Source organism: Xyrauchen texanus, chromosome 6 (genome assembly GCF_025860055.1).
Source record: "Xyrauchen texanus isolate HMW12.3.18 chromosome 6, RBS_HiC_50CHRs, whole genome shotgun sequence".
Classification (NCBI taxonomy): domain Eukaryota; kingdom Metazoa; phylum Chordata; class Actinopteri; order Cypriniformes; family Catostomidae; genus Xyrauchen; species Xyrauchen texanus.
The window spans coordinates 1,295,823-1,319,716 of record NC_068281.1 but is presented as its reverse complement, the minus strand read 5'-3'; the positions used below and the strand labels follow the sequence as shown (position 1 = coordinate 1,319,716).

The following is a 23,894-nucleotide window of genomic DNA, read 5'->3' as shown; positions in this document are numbered from 1 at the left end:
GTCAAACGTGTTGGACGTGACAGTACCTGCATCCTTGTGTCAGAGTCGTCCTCAGAGTCGGACTATAATCAGCGTGTTTTCGTGAAAGAGAGGTTGCATCAAACGACATAATTGCATTCAGATTATAGGGAACACAGAATGAGAACATGCAGAGAGCGCTTTCTAAAACGGCAACATTTAATTCGGTCACTTAAAGCCGCAGTGTGCAATTTCAGCACCACAAGCAGCACTTCAATGCTAAAATAATGACAGGTTTCTCAAATACTCCTGCAGTCTGCTATTGGTTCATCAAAACTGATGGTCCCGCCCCCAATTCACACCATTGGTTGAGTCAGATGACATGCAGGGATGCTTTGAAAGCAACACATTTGCCATGTGTAGTAAGAATAAGATGCACGCACACACACACACACACACACACACACACACACACACACACACCTCAGTCGCAGAAGTGTTGTCATCACAAGGAAAGTCCGTTTGATCGCTGTCTGTCTGTTTAACCGAGGAAAGTTCCCAAAAGATTGCAGCAATAAAAGGGAAAAACTCCATTTAAATGAGAGTCACGCATGTAAACGAATCTGGACATACACCACACATGTATAACAGCGAAAGACAATGAACTCATACATGTAAACAAACATAGTAGTAGGGCTGGATATCAATCCGGGTTTCCTGATTAACAAGCTCTCGATTCGATTCGGATTCATTTGGGTATTTGACGATAGAGCAAAATCATTTGAGGTACTGATTGACCTCAAATGACCTCCTCCACCCCACAGCCACGTGTTGAGTCCCGTCCTGGATGGGGGTAGACTCCTCGTCCCCGCCTCCCATCTCCGGCAGGATATGACGGATCTGAGGACAACTTCTGGTAACGCCAGACGGGGCTTACGACATTACATTCCTGTTTCATATTCATCAAATAAATGTCCTCTTAAACTGCGAGTCTTCCTGAGAGAACTTTCGGTTATCCGCACAAATACACGCCGATATTTAGTTTGAATATTTTATCAATAAACCTTATCTGGTGAATCTATAGGCTATAAAAAGCTTCATTTGGTAAATACCTACATATCAAGCATTGTAACAGAGCCAAATCTCTGTCATTTCAAAATAAGAGTCCCTGGTGTATTTCAGGCTTGTTTTTTTATTATTATTTTCTCCCCAATTTTTGCCATGCCCAATTCCCACTACTTAGGTCCTCGTGTTGGTGCGGTCACTCGCCTCAATCCGGGTGGTGGAGGACAAGTCTCAGTTGCCGCCGCTTCTGAAACCGTCAATCTGTGAAATCATTTAACATGAATACATTTAAAGGGACAGTTCACCCAAAATTTGTATTCTCTCATCATTTACTCGCCCTCATGCTGTCCCAGATGTGTGACTTTCTTTCTTCGGCAGAACACAAATGAAGATGTTTAGGAGAATATTTCAGCTCTGTAGGTCCATACAATGCAAACGAATGGTGACCAGAACTTTGAAGCTCCAAAAAGCACATAAATGCGGCATAAAAGTAATCCATAAGACTCCAGTGGTTTAATCCATGTGTTCAGAAGTCATATGATAGATGTGCGTGAGAAACAAATCAATATTCAAGTCATTTTTTTACAATAACTTCTCCTCGCTGCCCAGTAGGTGGCGATATGCATGAATGTGAACTACTAAATAAACAGAAGACTGATAATGTGAAAGTGAAAGTGGAGATTTATAAAAATAAAAAAGGACTTAAATATTGATCTACCCATCACAGCACTTCTAAAGACATGGATTAAACCACTGGAGTCTTATGGATTACTTTGAAGCTCCAAAAAGCACATAAAGGCGGCATAAAAGTTCTGGTCACCATTCGTTTACATTGTATGGACCTACAGAGCTGAGATATTCTTCTAAACATCTTCATTTGTGTTCTGCTGAAGAAAGAAAGCCACACACATCTGGGACGGCATGAGGGTGAGTAAATGATGAGGGAATTTTCATTTTGGGGTGTACTGTTCCTTTAAATAGAATTTTGATGTTACATTTAATTAAACTTTAAAACGTTAAATGATATCAGGATCATTCAAATGGAAACTGTGGTTAATCAGAAAACCGAATTTTTTACCCAGCCCTTCAGCATAAAAATAAATACAAATAAAGTTATTTACAACAGTAATAGTGGACTTCTTTAAAAATAAATAAATCTTATTCATCTTATTTACAAAGATCAGTCCACACACGGCCAGACACACACCTCATCGTCTGAACTGTCCCGGAAACTCTGCGTCAGAGACGACCCGAGCGCCGCCGCCTTCGGCTCCAGATAGCACAGACACAGAGCCAGCGGGAATGACAGCGTGAGAGCGTACGGAACGGAGAAAGACGTGGACAGGAGGAAGAAGAAGATGAAGAGGAAACAGGGAATGAGAGACGGAGACTTGATGGGCATGAAGTGCTGCAGGCTCTCGGGCAGGAAGCGCAGCTCCGCGAGGTCAGGGAAGGTCAGGTAGCCGTCGTCATCCAGGAGCGCCGAGAGGTCGGGAAGGTGTAGGGAAAACGAGAAGAGCGTTCCTCCTCTGGTCCGGTTCTGGTCCAGCCTCTGTTTACGAGCGGACAGCAGGAGCGCCTGTTCTTCCAGCAGGGCGGCTTTACGGTCCGCTTGGGCCTGTCGCCGCCGGCAACCTGCCGTGGTTTTGGCGGGACTGACGGAGGCGGCGCGCTTGCGGCTGCTCTCGCGGCGTCTCCTGCGGACTTTCGTCAAGGAAACAGGCGAGGAGGGGAGGGAGAGCTCGGAACCTAGCGGACCTGATGAGTACGGACACAACTGATGACACAAGACGATAATGCCGGAATGATGCCGGAAGATAACGGTGTAAACAAGTGGAAATGGAACAAAATGATAAAGTATGGCAGTGTGATGATGATAAGAAGGGCGAGAAAGGACAAGCTGATTAGGAACAGGTAGAAGATCATCAAGAATGCATCAGAAAAGGAAAGTTCTAGAAGTTTGAAGGCATTTTAGGGACTTTCTAAAACGCTTAACTTGGCTAAATGTACTAAAACAGTGAAACTGGAGGAACAAATTGAGTATGCACCTTACTGATGATGCATACTTTAAACAGGCACAATCTGAACACAAATTTGCACGTTAAGAGTTTTCTATGGGGGGGGCGATGAGCATGCAACTTTGCACGTTGCGTTCAGATTGTGGGCTCATCTGGCGAGTATATATATTACGCATCATCATTACGACGATCAATAATCATCAATAGGGACACATTAAACCTTTTTATGAAAGCATAATTAGACAACAAGCACATTTTATTCGTGATAAATCTGGGATTCGTTTGAAAGTTACAGCACCTTGGTGACCGAAGTGGGCGGGGCTTGTTCGGTTTCGTCAGATGTAGTCTCCTCCTCCACAGAGTTCACCTCCTCTACTTTCTTCTCTGGAGTTTCTGTGGCGATGAGGTCATCCGTAGCAACGACAGGCTTGGAGTTCTTCACGTTGTCATGGTTACCCGCTAGAGCTGATGATGAAGTTTAATTACAGATCACTAAAAGTACATTTTATAAATGTGTTTGACGTCAGGGCTGAGAAATCATCTACACACAGCGAGAGAGCAAACACTCAGAATCATGTTTAAACATTCTGCTCATTTACAGGAAACATTTATTAATGAAGTCAACGTGATATCTTCAAACGGATATTGCAAAGTTCGTCACTAGAATAGTATTATTAAGAACTATGTCAGATTAGAGGGGAACATCGTTTGCCCCCATATTTTGAACATCTGGGTAATTTTACTCCGAGCCCATCCCGTCAGATCTTACTACATCTACTAGATGGAAATTAAAAACAGATGTTTGCAAACGGATTCGGTGTAATTCCTTCTTGAAAGGTTCAATCTACCAACAGCAACTGTGGGGGTAAATTGGTCTTGTTACACCGAAAACCCGAATGTTGTAATTTCTGGAAAAATCAAGTTGTCTTAAAGGAATATTCTAGATTCAATACAAGTTCAGTTGACAGCATTTGTGGAATTATGTTGATTACCACAAAAATGTATTTCAACTTGTCCCTCCTTTTCTTTAAATCTGTGTTCCAGTGAGACATTTACAATGGGGGTCATTGGTTGTCAATGGAAGTCAGTGGGGGTCAGTGGGGGGGGTCAATGGAAGTCAGTGGGGGTCAATGAAAGTCAGTGGGGGTCAGTGGGGGGTCAATGGAAGTCAGTGGGGGTCAATGAAAGTCAGTGGGGGTCAATGGAAGTCAGTAGGGGTCAATGGAAGTCAGTGGGGGTCACTGGTTGTCAATGGAAGTCAGTGGGGGTCAATGAAAGTCAGTGGGAGTCAGTGGGGGGGTCAATGGAAGTCAGTGGGGGTCAATGGAAGTCAGTGGAAGTCAGTGGGGGTCACTGGTTGTCAATGGAAGTCAGTGGGAGTCAGTGGGGGTCAGTGGGAGTCAGTGGGGGTCAATGGAAGTCAATGAAAGTCAGTGGGAGTCAGTGGGGGTCAGTGGAAGTCAGTGGGGGTCACTGGAAGTCAGTGGGAGTCAGTGTGGGTCAATGAAAGTCAGTGGGGGTCAATGAAAGTCAGTGGGGGTCAGTGGGGGGGTCAATGGAAGTCAGTGGGGGTCAATGGAAGTCAGTAGGGGTCAATGGAAGTCAGTGGGGGTCACTGGTTGTCAATGGAAGTCAGTGGGGGTCAATGAAAGTCAGTGGGAGTCAGTGGGGGTCAGTGGGGGGGTCAATGGAAGTCAGTGGGGGTCAATGGAAGTCAGTGGGGGTCAATGGAAGTCAGTGGAAGTCAGTGGGGGTCACTGGTTGTCAATGGAAGTCAGTGGGAGTCAGTGGGGGTCAGTGGGAGTCAGTGGGGGTCAATGGAAGTCAATGAAAGTCAGTGGGAGTCAGTGGGGGTCAGTGGAAGTCAGTGGGGGTCACTGGTTGTCAATGGAAGTCAGTGGGGGTCAATGGAAGTCAGTGGAGGTCAATGGAAGTCAGTGGGGGTCAATGGAAGTCAGTGGGTTCAGTGGGGGGGGTCAATGGAAGTCAGTGGGGGTCAATGGGAGTCAGTGGGGTCAATGGGGGTCAATGGAAGTCAGTGGGGGTCAATGGGAGTCAGTGGGAGTCAGTGGGGGTCAATGGGAGTCAATGGAAGTCAGTGGGGGTCAATGGAAGTCAAAAATTCAAAATGTCCAGTCGTCGTTTATAAAGGGGGCGTTTCCACCCCACGAGCAGCACGTTTTGGCCATTTTCAGCTCAACTGAACCGAAGCGCCCATTGAAAGCGGTTCTTGTCTACGGTTCCGACAGAACCCAGATGTGCCGCTGTCGAGTGTTTCTTAGAAAACAGATACTTCATGCACAAGACTGAGAAAGCAAAGAGTCGATTGATTTCACGCTGACTTCAATAGCTGGATAGATCGCAGTCTTCGTGAAACTTTAAAAAGCGTTTCTTATGGTGTGATGCATACTGGTGTCCATGCCGACAGCGACGGTGTGTCGTCTGCTGCTCGTGCGCTGGAACTGAGGGGCGGGACGTGCGATCTGAGCGCTCGCCCGACGAGTCTGTGCTTGTGTTCGGCCGCTGTAACGGAACTTTGACCCCAGTGACAGGAAGCGTTTGGGAGGAGCTTCGGGGGACACCAGCCTATCAGAAAGCAAGAATGGCACTGTTAAAGATCTCATATAAATATTTGGGCTAATTTGAATATGCTTTCAGCAAGTTTATTTAAAGAACATTTTTGGTTCTCGCTGTGATTTCCTTTAACTGACCAGAAGCGAAACGTTATTTCAACAGAAGTCCAGTTCTGATAAACATTATATCATATAGAATATCAAATCATCTTCTTGCTCATAACACATCATTGCACAAGTCATTGACAAATAACAGGATCATTTACATATGTGACTGTAAAAAATTAAGGCATAAGCAGTATTCCGGGTTTAATACAAGTTGATCTCAAACAACAGCATCTGTGGCTCAAAGTTTATTACCGCAAAAATGTATTTCGACTCGCCCCTCCTGTTCTTTAAATCTGTGTTCCAGTGAGACACTTACAATGGGGTCAGTGGAAGTCAATGGAAGTGAATGGAAGTCTAAGGGGACAATTTTTGGGGTTTTTAAAGCCAGAAATTTGAAATGTATAATTTTATAAAAGCACTTACATTAATTCTTGTTACAAATCATGTATTATTTGAGCTGTAATTTTACTCATTTTAGGGTTTAAAGTGTTACATCGTCATGGCAACGAAGCTGTAAAATTGTCTTTATCTCTCCACAGATGTGGTCAGTGAGTGATTTAATGACAGTAAAATCATGTTAACACACATATTGTTTATGTCTTGTGTCTATACTTGTGAAACAGTATTTTAATGTGTACAGATTAAACCCCATTGACTTGCATTGGAAGTGTCTCACCGGAACACACATTTAAAGAACAGGAGGGGCGAGTCGAAATACATTTTTGCGGTGATCAACATTAGGACACAGATGTTGTGGATTGAGCTGAACTTGTATTGAGCCTCTCTCACCTGAAGAAGGCGTGATGCTCTACACAAACTTTCCAGAGTCTCTTCGCCGCTTTGTGATTCGGTAGTTTAAATCCGATTGTGTTGTCGATCTGTTCCAACTGAATTAAAAGACAACAAGAACTTCAATGCAAAGCAAATTCAGAGAAACGCCAGCCAGTGGTTGATCTACAGACGCTCCATGTCACCTCTCCAGGTCGGACTTTGATGTAGAAGTTGTTCCTCTTGTAGGAGATCTTGAGGATTTTGGGCCAGGCGAAGCGATTGATGCGCAGTTTATCTCTGTAGACGAGGAGGCCGCTGGAACAAATGCCCAGCATGATATCCACACTCTCAGAATCCTATCCAGAGAAACATATCAAGACCTGATATGAGACTCAACATTATTGTATTGAACACAATTCCATGTGACTTGTGAGATAACGAATCACTCGTGAGGTAAACGCTTGAATCCAGGGCATGCTGAGTGACTCCATTCAGGTCTCCTTAGCAACCAAATTGGCCTGTTTGCTAGGGAGGGTAGAGTCACATGGGGTAACCTCCTCGTGGTCGCTATAATGTGGTTCTCGCTCTCGGTGGGGCTTGTGGCTAGTTTTGCTTGGATGTTGTTGAAAATAGCGTGAAGCCTCCACATGCGCTACGTCTCCATGGTAACGCGCTCAACAAGCCAAATGACACACACACACACACTTCAGGAGGCTTCACGCTATTCTCGGTGTCATCCACGCACAACTCACCACACGCCCCATTGAGAGCGAGAACCACATTATTGTGACCACGAGGTGGTTACCCATGTGACTCTATCCTCCCTAGCAACCAGGCCAAATTGGTTGCTAAGGAGACCTGTCTGGAGTCACTCAGCACGCGCTGGATTCAAACTCATGACTCCAGGTGTGATAGTCAGCGTCAATACTCGCTGAGATACCCAGACCCTCCCTAGCAACCCAGACCCTCCCTAGCAACTGGGCCAAATTGGTTGTTAAGGAGACCTGGCTGGAGTCACTCAGCACGCGCTGGATTCAAACTCACGACTCCAGGTGTGATAGTCAGCGTCAATACTCGCTGAGATACCCAGATCCTCCCTAGCAACCCAGACCCTCCCTAGCAACTGGGCCAAATTGGTTGTTAAGGAGACCTGGCTGGAGTCACTCAGCACGCCCTGGATTCAAACTCACGACTCCAGGTGTGATAGTCAGCGTCAATACTCGCTGAGATACACAGACTCTCCCTAGCAACCCAGACCCTCCCTAGCAACCGGGCCAAATTGGTTGCTATGGAGGGAAATGTTTAATGTTACTTGAGTTGGTGCTATTTGTTCCAGTATTTTAGTGCATTTCTATCTTTAAGCAGTGAAAGGGTTTGTAATGATAATATTAATAAAGCAATATATTTTTAACAAAGCAAATAAATGCATTTTGACAGGAAATTACTCAAACCCGACGATTTCTATTACTTTTTACAAAAAATTTTCATTTAATTTCAATAATTTAGCATACACAGTCTCTGCTGTGATTAAAGTGTATTTGAGATATCTGCCAGCCTCTCTACAGATTTTGATATTATTGACATTGATGTCGGCCATTGCAAAACTGTCGGTCATGCAGTAGATTCGATTATATTCTTCATCTCCTCAGCTGCCATTCTGCTTTTGTAATTAACGACAGCAACACCAAACACTTCAATCCGATCAATAATCCAACACAACACTAGCTGCGAGCGTGACTCGGTGAGAAACCATCAGACCGCTAGGGTTGTCTGTGCGACTCTACAGTATCAATGGAGAGGCATTTCTGCAGCGCATGCATGTCTGCATGTTAAATGCATTATAAAGCACATGTGCGTGTATGAGTAAAGAGCTGGAGGTGGAACAACAACACTGCAGCACAATGACACACTGCCTGCACTGACCCCACAAACCTTCAATATCTCGCTCATGCTGCGGGGAACACGCTCACACACATGCATGCACACACTCTAGTTGCATGTCAATAATATTTAGACCTTCACTATATCAACTACACATTTAAATATGCATGTATTTACAAACACATAAAACATGCAAACACGCAGCGCAGTATCTCACCCCCTCCTGCGCCGCTGCAACGCACTCAAACAGACGGCCTACAAACTGTGTCATTGGAGGAGGGGTGGGCGAGAGACACAGAGTTACAGAGAGAGATGCATTGGGCTACAGCAGCCAATCAGAGCCGGCGCTTGTATGCGGATTTACAGAAGCGAGAGAGATCTTTACAGTCGTATAATCAGACACAGAGTGTGACATGCCCGTGCATGTTAGTTAATGAAATATTTGGCACATTTTACCATGTTCAAATCCAATCAAATAACTGATATTAACCATATAATTGTCTGTTTTAGGGCTAGTCGTGATTATGATGATTAATTGCAGGGGCTAAAAACCAAAAACGAACCATTAAAAATGGGAACAAATTCATTTTCAATTGTTTTACAGTGAAAATGTAATTTTTTATTATTATTATTATTATTATTAATTATCCCATTTTCTCCCAATGTTGGAATGCCCAATTTCCGCTACGTAGTAGGTCCTCGTGGTGGTGCAGTTACTCGCCTCAATCCGGGTGGCGGAGGACGAATCTCAGTTGCATCCGCGTCGGAGACGTCAATCTGCACATCTCATCACGTGACTCGTTGTGCATGACACCGCGGAGACTCACAGCATGTGGAGACTCATGCTACTCTCCACGATCCACACACAACTCACCACACGCCCCATTGAGAGAACCACTAATCACCACCACGAGGAGGTTACCCCATGTGACTCTACCCTCCCTAGCAACCAGGGCAATTTGGTTGCTAAGGAGACCTTTGCTGGAGTCACTCAGCGCGCCCTGGATTCAAACACGCGACTCCAGGTGTGATAGTCAGCGTCAATACTCGCTGAGATACCCAGACCCTCCCTAGCAACCGGGGCAATTTGGCTGCTAAGGAGACCTAACTGGAGTCACTCAGCACGCCCTGGATTCAAACTCGCGACTCCAGGTGTGATAGTCAGCGTCAATAAGCGCCGAGATACCCAGACCCTCCCTAGCAACCAGGGCCAATTTGGTTGCTAAGGAGACGTGACTGGAGTCACTCAGCACGCCCTGGATTCAAACTCGCGACTCCAGGTGTGATAGTCAGTGTCAATACTCGCTGAGATACCCAGACCCTCCCTAGCAACCAGGGCCAATTTGGTTGCTAAGGAGACGTGACTGGAGTCACTCAGCACACCCTGAAATCAAACTCATGACTCCAGGTGTGATAGTCAGCGTCAATACTCGCGGAGATACCCAGACCCTCCCTAGCAACCAGGGCCAATTCGGTTGCTAAGGAGACGTGACTGGAGTCACTCAGCACACACTGAAATCAAACTCACGACTCCAGGTGTGATAGTCAGCGTCAATACTCGCGGAGATACCCAGACCCTCCCTAGCAACCAGGGCCAATTTGGTTGCTAAGGAGACGTGACTGGAGTCACTCAGCACACCCTGAAATCAAACTCACGACTCCACGTGTGATAGTCAGCGGCAATACTTGCTGTATTATATAAAGTTGTTAATACTTAGCTGTATAAAATAACTACATATTCTGTACATGCACGGCTAATCCAGACACAAGGAAAACATTATGAGTGGTTATTATTTATTGTTAGATATGATGCATTAATACAGATTTGATGCTTTTTGGCACCATTCAGAGTAAATTCTAGAGACTGTTGTGTGTGAAAATCCCAGAAATCCTCAAACCAGCACAATCATGCCACGCTCCAAATCACTGACATCACATTTTTCCCCATTCTGATGGTTGATGTGAACATTAACTGAAGCTCCTGACCCGTATCTGCATGATTTTATGCACTGCACAGCTGCCACTTGATTGGATGATCAGATAATCACATGGATAATAAATATATATATTGTGCAAAGTGACACACGGGTGCACAAACACTTTTATTCATATTTACTGTAACTTGGAATCTTTATAATAAAATAGGCTTATAAGGAATAACAAACTTTATTTATAAATATTTATAATATATATGGTATTGTCTACATGATATTAAAATACATGATATCATTCACACACACCTGTGACCGCACATCAGCTGAACGTGAGGTTAATGTGCATCACACAAAGCTGAGAAGCTTCTAGATTTCTGTGTTTATATCGTGGCACTGAGACTGCAGTCAGTTTAATGGCAGACGAGGTCTCTCTCTCTCTCTCTCATAACAACACTTCATATCATACCTTTGCATGATGCAGGTCGACTCCGTACATGGAGAGTTTTTTTGCGTTTTCCAGGAACAACATCTCAGCTTCAGCAGGAATCATTCCTCTACAACACACACACGCACACACACACACACACACACACACACACACACACACACACAGTATTTAAAGGGAGAGTTCACCCAAAAATGACAAGAATAAATGAGTCATAATTGCACAATAGCCAGTATGAGGCTGTGGTGAGTATTTAGGAGAAGAGACAGCGGCAGACGGGAGACAGATGTACGCAGCTTGTCCGCGTGTTTGACTGTTTTTATGATTTGATGCCGCTGGCTGAAAGCAGGGCGTATCTTTGTTTCCTTGTACACTGAAAAGTGTCACTAAATGTCGATGTGTTTGTCAAGCCGGTCCCCGCTTCCTCCTTCGCCATCGTTAATTGTTACGGAGGCGATGTGCACAAAGCAAGCGAATCGGCGAAATGACAGAACAACAACTTTCCTGAACGTGCATAGTATGTCTCACACACACTTATCATATCACTTCAGAAGACACGGATTAAACCACTGGAGTCGTATGGATGACTTTTATGCTGCATTTATGTGCTTTTTGGAGCTTCAAAGTTCTGGTCACCATTCACGTGCAACATATGGACCTACAAAGCTGAAATATTCTTCAAAATATGGCATGAACAATCCCATTAATTCTATTTAAATTCTAAAACGAATGGATCCTTTTCATATATCCGGGTTTGGAACGCACTTTCTGTGTTGTCTAACGTACGCTTTTCTCGTCTGCCACAATGATGCAGTGTAGAACTCACTTGCAGCTGCGGTGAAGCTCCATGACTTTCTCCTCCAAGTCTTTGGTCTGATGGGGGGCCAAACGCACCTCGCTGACGTATCCGGGTCCCTGCAGGTCAGCGTCATAATCCCCCACCTCAGACTGAACCGTATAAGAGCCCAACAGCGAGTGTGTGGCGAATGAACACGGTAAACGGCCGGACACCACATCATCTCGCAGCTGCAGACACAGGTAATACCTGAGAGACAGACAGACAGACAGACAGACAGACAGAGAGACAGACAGACAGGTCAAGAATGGTTAGTCTTCAAGAGTCCTGATATGTGCCCACAGGTGTGAACTAGCCTATGCAAGCTTCAGGAAACTCTCCACAAGCCTACTTGCCACTATTATTATGTTACAGTTTCCATAGTAACTGTTACTTCTCTGACACTCTCACACACACTCTCACTCACACACACACTCTCACTCACTCACACTCACTCACTCACTCACACACACGCACACTCACACACTCTCACTCACACACACACTCTCTCTCACACACGCACTCTCTCTCACACACGCACTCTCTCTCTCTCACTCTCACACACACTCACTCACACACACACTCTCTCACACTCACGCACTCTCTCTCACACACGCACACTCTCTCTCACACACACACTCTCTCTCTCTCACTCACACACACACTCACTCACACACACACACTCACTCTCTCACACTCACGCACTCTCTCTCTCACTCACACACACACACTCACTCTCTCACACTCACGCACTCTCTCACACACGCACACTCTCTCTCACACACGCACTCTCTCTCTCTCACTCACACACACACTCACTCACACACACACACTCACTCTCTCACACTCACGCACTCTCTCTCACACACGCACACTCTCTCTCACACACGCACTCTCTCTCTCTCACTCTCACACACACTCACTCACACACACACTCTCTCACACTCACGCACTCTCTCTCACACACGCACACTCTCACTCACTCACACTCACTCACTCACTCACACACACGCACACTCACACACTCTCACTCACACACACACACACTCTCACTCACTCACACTCACTCACTCACTCACACACACGCACACTCACACACTCTCACTCACACACACACTCTCTCTCACACACGCACTCTCTCTCACACACGCACACTCTCTCTCACACACACACTCTCTCTCTCTCACTCACACACACACTCACTCACACACACACACTCACTCTCTCACACTCACGCACTCTCTCTCTCTCACTCACACACACACACTCACTCTCTCACACTCACGCACTCTCTCTCACACACGCACACTCTCTCTCACACACGCACTCTCTCTCTCTCACTCACACACACACTCACTCACACACACACACTCACTCTCACACTCACGCACTCTCTCACACACGCATACTCTCTCTCACACGCACTCTCTCTCTCACTCTCACACACACTCACTCACACACACACTCTCTCACACTCACGCACTCTCTCTCACACGCACACTCTCTCTCACACGCACTCTCTCTCTCTCACTCACACACACACTCACTCACACACACACTCACTCTCACACTCACGCACTCTCTCTACACACGCACACTCTCTCACACACGCACTCTCTCTCTCACTCTCACACACTCACTCACACACACACTCTCTCACACACGCACTCTCTCACACACGCATCTCTCTCTCTCACTCACACACACACTCACTCACACACACACTCTCTCACACTCACGCACTCTCTCACACACGCACACTCTCTCTACACACGCACTCTCTCTCTCACTCACACACACTCACTCACACACACTCACTCTCTCACACTCACGCACTCTCTCTCACACGCACACTCTCTCTCACACACGCACTCTCTCTCTCTACTCTCACACACTCACTCACACACACACTCTCTCTCACACACGCATACTCTCTCACACACGCACACTCTCTCTCTCACTCACACACACACTCACTCACACACTCACTCTCTCACACACGCACTCTCTCTCTCTCACTCACACACACACTCACTCACACACACACTCTCTCACACTCACACACTCTCACTCACACACACACTCTCTCTCACACACACACTCTCTCTCACACACGCACTCTCTCTCTCTCACTCTCACACACACTCACTCACACACACACTCACTCTCTCACACTCACGCACTCTCTCTCACACACGCACACTCTCTCTCACACACGCACTCTCTCTCTCTCACTCTCACACACACTCACTCACACACACACTCTCTCACACTCACGCACTCTCACTCACACACGCACACTCTCTCTCACACACGCACACTCTCTCTCACACACGCACTCTCTCTCTCTCTCACTCACACACACACACTCACTCACACACACACTCACTCTCTCACACTCACACACACACACACACACACACTCACACACACTCACTCTCTCACACACGCACTCTCTCTCTCTCTCACACGCACACTCTCTCTCACACACGCACTCTCTCTCTCTCACTCTCACACACACTCACTCACACACACACTCTCTCTCACACACGCACACTCTCACACACACGCGCACTCACACACACACTCTCACACTCACGCACTCTCACATCGCCAGCATCTCTCACGACATCGCACGCACTCTCTCGCACATCGCCAGACTCTCTCGACACGCAAGACGCACTCACACGCCACGACTCTCACACACTCACGCACAATCACACGCACTCTCACACTCACGCACTCTCACACTCACGCACACTCATGCACTCTCTCTCACACTCACGCACAATCACACACGCACTCACGCACTCTCTCTCACACACGCACTCTCTCTCACACTCACGCACACTCACGCACTCTCTCACACACGCACTCACACAAACTCACGCACTCTCGCGCACTCACTCTCTCTCTCACACACGCACACTCACACAATCACACGCACTCACACTCACGCACTTACACTCACGCACGCACTCTCTCTCTCACACACGCACTCTCTCTCAAACAAGCACTCACGCACAATCACACGCACTCTCACGCACTTACACTCACGCACTCTCTCTCACACACACTCACGCACACTCACACGCACTCACACGCACTCACACTCACGCACTTACACTCACGCACTCTCTCTCTCACACACGCACTCTCTCTCAAACAAGCACTCACGCACTCTCTCTCACGCACTCTCACACACTCACTCACGCACACACGCACTCACGCACAATCACACGCACACACACACACTCTCACACACGCACACTCATGCACACTCACGCACACTCTCTCAAACAAGCACTCACACAAACTCACGCACTCTCGCGCACTCACTCTCTCTCTCTCTCACACGCACAATCACACGCACTCACACTCACGCACTCTCTCTCACACGCACACTCACGCACTATCACACGCACTCACACTCACGCACTTACACTCACGCACGCGCACTTCACACTTACACACGCGACTTCACACTTACACTCACGCACTCTCACGCACTCTCTCTCACGCACGCACTCTCACGCACGCACGCACTCTCACACACTTACACACACGCACTCTCACACACTTACACTCACGCACTCTCTCACGCACTCTCTCTCATGCACGCACTCTCACGCACGCACGCACGCACTCTCACGCACGCATGCACTCTCACACTTACACACGCGACTCTCACGCGACGCACGCACTTCACACACTTACACACGACTCTCACACTTACACTCACGCACTCTCACACACTTACACACGCACTCTCACACACTTACACGCACTCTACACACTTACACACATCTCACACACACTCACGCACTCACACACACTCACGCACTCTCACACTTACACACACGCACTCTCACACACTTACACTCACGCACTCTCACACACTTACACTCACGCGACTCTCACGCACACACGACTTCACACACTTACACTCACGCACTCTCACGCACACGCGACTTCACACACTTCACACACGCACTTCACACGCACTTACACTCACGCACTCTTCACGCGACGCACTCTCACGCGACGCGACGCACTCTCACGCGACGCGACGCACTCTCACGCACGCGCACTCTCACGCACGCATGCACTCTCACGCACTTACACACACGCACTCTCACGCACGCACGCACTCTCACGCACGCACGCACTCTCACGCACGCACGCACTCTCACACTTACACACGCACTCTCACGCACGCACGCACTCTCACACACTTACACACACGCACTCTCACACACTTACACACACGCACTCTCACACACTTACACACAAGCACTCTCACTCACTTACACTCACGCACTCTCACACACTTACACACACGCACTCTCACGCACGTACTCTCACACACGCACTCTCACGCACGCACGCACTCTCGCACGCACGCACTCTCACGCACGCACGCACTCTCACACACTTACACACACGCACTCTCACGTCGCACGCACTCTCACACACTTACACACACGCACTCTCACGCACGCACGCACTCTCACGCACGCACGCACTCTCACGCACGCACGCACTCTCACACACTTACACACACGCACTCTCACGCACGCACGCACTCTCACACACTTACACACACGCACTCTCACGCACGCACGCACTCTCACACACTTACACACACGCACTCTCACACACTTACACACAAGCACTCTCACTCACTTACACTCACGCACTCTCACACACTTACACTCACGCACTCTCTCACGCACTCTCACACACTTACACTCACGCACTCTCTCACGCACTCTCACACACTTACATTCACGCACTCTCACACACTTACACACACGCACTCTCACTCACTTACACTCACGCACTCTCACACACTTACACACACGCACTCTCACTCACTTACACTCACGCACTCTCACACACTTACACACACGCACTCTCACACACTTACATTCACGCACTCTCACACACTTACACACACGCACTCTCACACACTTACACACACGCACTCTCACACACTTACACACACGCACTCTCACACACTTACACTCACGCACTCTCTCACGCACTCTCTCTCACACACGCACTCTCACACACTTACACACACGCACTCTCACACACTTACACTCACGCACTCTCACACACTTACACTCACGCACTCTCACGCACTCTCACACACGCACTCTCACACACGCACTCTCACACACTTACACTCACGCACTCTCTCTCACACACGCACTCTCTCACACACACACACTCTCTCTCACACTCACGCACAATCACACGCACTTACACTCACGCACTCTCTCTCAAACAAGCACTCACGCACTCTCACGCGCGCACTCTCACGCACACACACACACGATTACAGTGTGTGTTGAACACCCTCTTGTGCATCATCTTTCCATGTTCACTCTTTGAGGAATATTTCAAGATCTTTTTGTGTTTGGGCTCGTTTGAATCGGGATCGTCTGCTGTAAGTTACTTTATGTCATTGTCTATGTTACATGTATGTTTAAGGAAGTAATAAGGAAAAAGGTGACAAACATTCACCCCTGTTTATTATATTTGTGTGTGTTTGTGGGAATTTCATACACTAATACTCACTGCAGTTTGACTTCTGAGTGATACAAAGTAGCTCATTGAGTCCTACAAACGATATACAACACCTGGATATTTCAGCTTTTTATGGTTTGATGAACTCAAAAGTGCAAATGATGAGAACGAAACCGTTCTTATTTATCAGTGAATTAAAAATCATTATTTAAGTGCTGGTATGATCAGATATATGCATGTAAAGTCCTGATTCTAAACTTTAAAGTGACACATATTTTGTTCAGATCAAGCAATTAATTATTCATTTATTACGTAATTATGCATAATCTCACACCTGGTGATGTCTTCAGAGAGCTGTGCGGGATCTGGAGGGTAGAACTTCACATTGAAGGCAAAGTTCCAGGAACCAGCTGAAAAACATCAACATCTCCCGTAAGAAGCTGAATGCATTTTGATACAGACAACAGCCGTTAAACTTAAGTGACTTAAAGACTCCGTCTACATTTTTGTTTTGTAGCTTTATAACAAAATACAGATATATAACACTTAGTAGGTCCTCGTGGTGGCGCGGTTACTCGCCTCAATCCGGGTGGCGGAGGACAAGTCTCAGTGGCCTCCGCTTCTGAGACAGTCAATCGGCGCATCTGATCACGTGACTCGTTGTGCATGACACCGCGGAGACTCACAGCATGTGGAGACTCATGCTACTCTCCACGATCCACACACAACTCACCACACGCCCCATTGAGAGAACCACTAATCACCACCACGAGGAGGTTACCCCATGTGACTCTACCCTCCCTAGCAACCGGGCCAATTTGGTTGCTATGGAGACCTGACTGGAGTCACTCAGCACACCCTGGATTCAAACTCGCGACTCCAGAAGTGATAGTCAGCGTCAATACTCGCTGAGATACCCAGACCCTCCCTAGCAACCGGGCCAATTTGGTTGCTAAGGAGACCTGGCTGGGTCCCAGAACACCCTATAATGCCTAATATTTACAGGAACAACTCGTCACATGCTTTGTAAAGTCTGTTAGGAAATAAAATCATCATACTTCCGATCTGTTTCTTCAGCTCTTTGGAAGCGTCCAGCCAGTTCTGTGAGAAAAGCGAGAGGTTTTTATGAGCGGAATGAAATCAGTTCTGAAGAAGAGCAGGATGGAAGAAAATCGAAAACACAAACCTTTTGGTTTTCAGCATCCCGGTACGTGATGCCGAAGTAATCTTTCTCCAGAAGATTGAGGTGATCGCAAACTTTATCATACAGCGCCTGTCCTTTCGCTCTTTTCTGTTGACAGCACACAGGGAAGACAGGACAGTACAATCAAACGGTTGTGGCATTCGTGCTAAAACAGGAACAGAAAGTAGTTAAAAGGTCCCCTGTATAATTAACAGCATCAGCTGGGAGAGCATTTCTTTTATATGTGAGCCAAACAGACATTATAACCAAAATAAACCCATATGAATCGATATTGAATAAAGAATAATTGGAATCGGCCAATACCAGCCCAATAGGCCTTTATCACAGTGCTCGTGTCGTCACTTCCAATGGCGGATAGTAGCGTAAGCGACTTCCGGTTTAGTCTGTAGCAATGGCGGCGAGCACAGCGAGGAATTGTTGTTGCGTTCCTAAATGTTCTAATAGTTCAACTAAACAGCCGTATCTCAGTTTCCATTCTTTTCCAACCGATGAAAAGCGAAGAAAATGTGGATTCATGCTATTCGGCGGGATGAAGGCAAAAGTTCTGCAGTTTTAAAAGGGAGTACGTGACGTATGCGGGAAACACTTCACAGAGTCTGACTGGAGAGATGAGAGTTTAATTGTCTTGATGAGGGACAAAGCAGACATTTTTTTCTTTAATATATACATGAATGTGTTTTCTAACTCTAGGAGTTGTTAAACTAATACTGGTGTTGATTGATTGCTTGTTTGTTTATTGTTAAAGAATAGGTCACCCAAAAATGTAATGTATGCAATTTACTCACCCTCGTGCCATCCTAGAGGTACATGATGCACTCTCTCTCTCTCTCTCTCTCTCTATATATATACACATATGTATACATACATATATACACACACACATGTATACATATGTATGTATACATATATACACACTAACTCTTAAGAGTGCTGATGTTGATAAATTCAATTTTTGGGTAAACTACTCTTAAAGATTCTTCAAATGTCTATTTTGGTTGGACAACTTTTTGTCTTAAATTTTTTATAGTGCCTATTCATAACCAAGTTCTCTGTAAATTGTCAATGAATAAATGAGAAATTGTAACTTAACTTTTAATTGTCACAATGCAGTCAATACTTGTACATATATGTATAAAAGTGGTGCAATAAAAAAAAAATCCAATTTTTAAGTTTGCAAATTTTAGGCTCATTTACTAAAAAAATGTTGCAACATTAAATGCAAGTTTTCACAATTCAATATTTTTGTACAAATTAAACTAAACTTAAAGTTATGAAATGACAGACATTTGATTGGTGGCAACTTAAATCATGTTTCTTTTCTGTATATACATTTTATACAACAACATCATTTACATCAAGTGGGCCTTGGTAATTAGCCATTAAACAGCAGTTCGCCCATATTTGGTTCAATGTGCCTGTCAGTGTGAGAGGAATGGTAGAGTCCCAGATGTGGTTTTCTTTAATTCGTCGAATTACTCTTTCCACCACAATCCTTAGACGGCTATTGATTGTGTACGTTTCGTCTCTTTTGTAAATTGTGCTGCTCTTTTGAATGGAGGGATAACAAGTCTGGCTCCCACATTTTCAAGCAGTGGCTCTATGGTAAAGCCTTTTCTGCCATACAACAGTCTCCAGGCTCGAGCAGTTCCAAAAGTCCAGACTGTTTTGTTATCTCCCTGTCTGAGATGGATCCAGTGAACAGCTGTGACACAAAGGTTATGGCCCCACATGGAGCAACACCAACCAAGCCTTTGAAGGTAGGGTAGTTTTTGTAATATGAAAACATCTCTGACTGTAGTGTAAGTGCTGTGGGGTTTTCACATCTGATCTCTGTACAGTCCAAAATAACACGGACATCTGGGCAGTACTCCTTAAATTTTGCTGGCATGGTTGCTCTGACTTGCTCTTTGGTCATCCAAATAGGCAAAGACCCCAAAACAAGGTACAGAAAATTTGCTCATGTTATGATTACTCGACTGACCGTTGGCGTACTCACATTAAATATATCTGCCAGGACCTTCTCTCGTAGACCTGCAGACACGCGACAGCAATAAAGAAAAACTCATCAAAAAGCTGAAGCTTTCTATTAGGGCTTGGTCCTGGAACCGTCTCTAGACCATGTCTCTGTGCCTTAGACCAATACACAAGGTTCGATGCTGATGGTTCTAATGATGGTTCCACATTTTCTTCGCTTTTTCATCGGTTGGAAAAGAATGGAAACTGAGATACGGCTGTTTAGTTGAACTATTAGAACATTAAGGAACGCAACAACAATTCTTCGCTGTGCTCGCCGCCATTGCTACAGACTAAACCGGAAGTCGCTTTACGCTACTATCCGCCATTGGAAGTGACGACACGAGCACTGTGATAAAGGCCTATAGAGGCCTCATTTCAAGTCGTTTCATTTAGAGGTCAACGATAGTGGATTATACAGATACCAAAATGGATTAAAGTGATGAACGGGTCCTCACACGCTGGTGCACGTTGGGGCTGCTGTGCCAGGGGAATGTCACTCCAATTTTTATTTGTAGCATTTTATAGCACTTAAATGTTGTTAAGAGTGTATTACAGTGTAAAACATGTCATTTCCTGTTGCCAGTAGGTGGCGCTATGACTATAACTGAATATTGGCATGTGGATGTGTTCAGGCCGGGACTCTTATCAAACATGTGATGTTTGGGGCAGATTGTATGTATGAGTTATGACAACTTCCTGTTTCATGGCGAAACATCGAATTTGTCAGAGCGTCACGGACACGCCGTGCAGTGAAAACTCAAAAGCTTTGCAATGTAGCATCGCCAAGACCGTTAGATTAGACGGACCAAATATGATGTTGATCTGATTTAATCTCTAGGAGGGGTTCGTTAAAGTACGAGGCCTGGAAATGGCAAAAACTGAAGAGAAAAATCACAATGGCTGACTTCCTGTTGAGTTTAGGGCAGAGGTCCAAGAGACTTTTTTGGAGGTATTGTTATGTTACACAGGTGTACCAATTTTCATACGTATAGGTGCAAAGTAGCGTAAAGCGCACATCGTTGAAAGTTTGTAGGTGGCGTTATTGAGCCATTTTGCCACACCTCATTCTGAAACCCAAATCAGATGTACATTTTCGCCACTTCTGATGCGTGTGCAAAGATCCATGTACTGACGCTATCACACCTGGAGTCGCGAGTTTGAATCCAGGGTGTGCTGAGTGATTCCAGCCAGGTCTCATTAGCAACCAAATTGTCCCGGTTGCTAGGGAGGGTAGAGTCACATGGGGTAACCAAATTGTCCCGGTTGCTAGGGAGGGTAGAGTCACATGGGGTAACCAAATTATCCCGGTTGCTAGGGAGGGTAGAGTCACATGGGGTAACCAAATTGTCCCGGTTGCTAGGGAGGGTAGAGTCACATGGGGTAACCAAATTGGCCCGGTTGCTAGGGAGGGTAGAGTCACATGGGGTAACCAAATTGGCCCGGTTGCTAGGGAGGGTAAAGTCACATGGTGTAACCAAATTGTCCCGGTTGCTAGGGAGGGTAGAGTCACATGGGGTAACCAAATTGGCCCGGTTGCTAGGGAGGGTAAAGTCACATGGTGTAACCAAATTGTCCCGGTTGCTAGGGAGGGTAGAGTCACATGGTGTAACCAAATTTTCCCGGTTGCTAGGGAAGGTAGAGTCACATGGGGTAACCAAATTGGCCGGTTGCTAGGGAGGATAGAGTCACACGGGGTAACCTCCTCGTGGTGGTGATTAGTGGTTCTCTCAATGGGGCGTGTGGTGAGTTGTGTGTGGATCATGGAGAGTAGCATGAGTCTCCACATGCTGTGAGTCTCCGCGGTGTCATGCACAACGAGTCACGTGATCAGATGCGTCGATTGACGGTCTCAGACGTGGAGGCAACTGAGACTTGTCCTCCGCCACCCGGATTGAGGCGAGTGACCGTGCCACCACGAGGACCTACTAAGTAGCGGGAATTGGGCGTTCCAACATTAGGAGAAAAGGAGATCATAAATAAATAAAATATGCAATGAAGTGAGGACTAAAATATGGACCAATATAGTCAATTATGACAATATTAAGATATTAGATACAGCAAATATCTCACCAAACAAAAACTATCGGCGACTATCGGCACAGATTTTTGCAGATAACCGATATCGGCACCGATTAATGGGTAAAACTGATATATCATCCACCTCTAGTCTCATTATATTCTGATGAAAGACTATGAAGACAAACGTTGTTTTTGCAATAATATTTACTGATAAATCGTTCACAATTATTAAAATGTCTCAATTTTGGTTTCGTGTTGACTCAAATTCCGTCCTACAGTTTGATGGAACATTCTATGCATTAAACATTATTTCAGATATTTACGTTATTTTACAAAAGACTGAATTAGATTTGATGAAACGTCACGTACCTCTACAGTGCAGGTGTAGTCTGTGCCGTCCAGCAGTGTGATTTTAACCTCCATCATCTTCAGTGTGAATGACTTCTGTCAGACGCAGCTCCTCTACGACTAAACGCTGCCAACACAGATTTCATTTTCAGGAATTATTGAGAATTAATCATCGATTTTGATAGTTTACTTGCACTGTACGGCGGCCATGTTTTTTTATTTGTCTGAGTCATATTGTAGAATATGTAAACATTTGGCCCCTACAACATTCACACCAATTTCCAACTTCATTGATAATACAGTTGTGAGTTATGAGCATTTGTTTTCAGTTGCAGCGCCCCCTAAAGGACAATTTTTTACGATTTTGTATGAATTTTTGAAAATGTGCTGTTGTACATGTGTATCAATTTTTGTAACATTTCACCTTTTCGTTTGGTAGATATTGCTCAATATGCACAAAATGGACGACGCCTGACCATATATGTATGTGTGTGTGTGTGTCTGTTTAAGTGTGTATGTTTGTTTGTGTATATGTCTGTGTGTGTTTGTATGTATGTGTGTGTGTGTGTGTGTGTGTGTATATGCATGTGTGTGTGTGTCTGTTTAAGTGTGTATGTTTGTGTGTGTATGTGTGTCTGTTTAAGCATGTGTGTGTAGTGTGTGTGTGTGTTTGTGTGTGTCTCTGTTTGTGTATGTTTGTGTGTCTGTTTAAGTGTGTATGTGTAGTGTGTGTCTGTTTGTGTGTGTGTATATGTTTGTTTGTGTGTGTGTTTATGTGTGTGTGTATATGTGTGTATATGTATGTGTGTGTTTGTTTGTTTGTGTATATGCCTGTGTGTGTGTGTGTGTGTCTGTTTAAGTGTGTATGTTTGTGTATGTGTGTGTGTGTATGTGTGTGTGTATATTTGTTTGCGTATATGTCTGTGTGTTTGTGTGGATATTTGTTTGTGTATATGTCTGTGTGTGTGTGTGTATATTTGTTTGTGTATATGTCTGTGTGTGTGTGTATATGTATGTGTGTATTTGTTTGTGTATATGTATGTGTGTGTATTTGTTTGTGTATATGTATGTGTGTGTATATGTTTGTGTGTGTATGTGTGTGTATATGTTTGTGTGTGTGTGTGTGTGTGTATTTGTTTATGTCTGTTTATGTGTGTGTTTCTGTACGTCTGTGTATGTGTTTG

At 45.5% G+C, this 23,894-nt stretch overlaps 1 protein-coding gene across 5 annotated transcripts in view; it reads right to left on the bottom strand.

Moving 5' to 3' along the window:
- LOC127645769 (band 4.1-like protein 3) overlaps window positions 1–23,894 on the bottom strand; it is a 51,716-nt gene that overhangs the window by 10,360 nt on the left and 17,462 nt on the right. For 2 of the 5 annotated variants that reach the window (XM_052129434.1, XM_052129436.1), the window contains exons 3-15: window positions 22,732–22,837; window positions 18,310–18,414; window positions 18,182–18,224; window positions 17,458–17,533; window positions 11,580–11,798; window positions 10,775–10,862; window positions 6,697–6,849; window positions 6,512–6,609; window positions 5,452–5,627; window positions 3,340–3,506; window positions 2,231–2,800; window positions 442–495; window positions 27–62 (exon numbers count right to left, since the gene is read on the bottom strand). In XM_052129434.1, the coding sequence (XP_051985394.1) occupies window positions 27–62; window positions 442–495; window positions 2,231–2,800; window positions 3,340–3,506; window positions 5,452–5,627; window positions 6,512–6,609; window positions 6,697–6,849; window positions 10,775–10,862; window positions 11,580–11,798; window positions 17,458–17,533; window positions 18,182–18,224; window positions 18,310–18,414; window positions 22,732–22,788 (1,842 nt within the window). In that variant the 5' untranslated portion in view covers window positions 22,789–22,837. The remainder of the gene's footprint in view (window positions 1–26; window positions 63–441; window positions 496–2,230; window positions 2,801–3,339; window positions 3,507–5,451; window positions 5,628–6,511; window positions 6,610–6,696; window positions 6,850–10,774; window positions 10,863–11,579; window positions 11,799–17,457; window positions 17,534–18,181; window positions 18,225–18,309; window positions 18,415–22,731; window positions 22,838–23,894) is intronic. The other 3 variants (XM_052129435.1, XM_052129437.1, XM_052129438.1) reach the window with 3 other exon arrangements.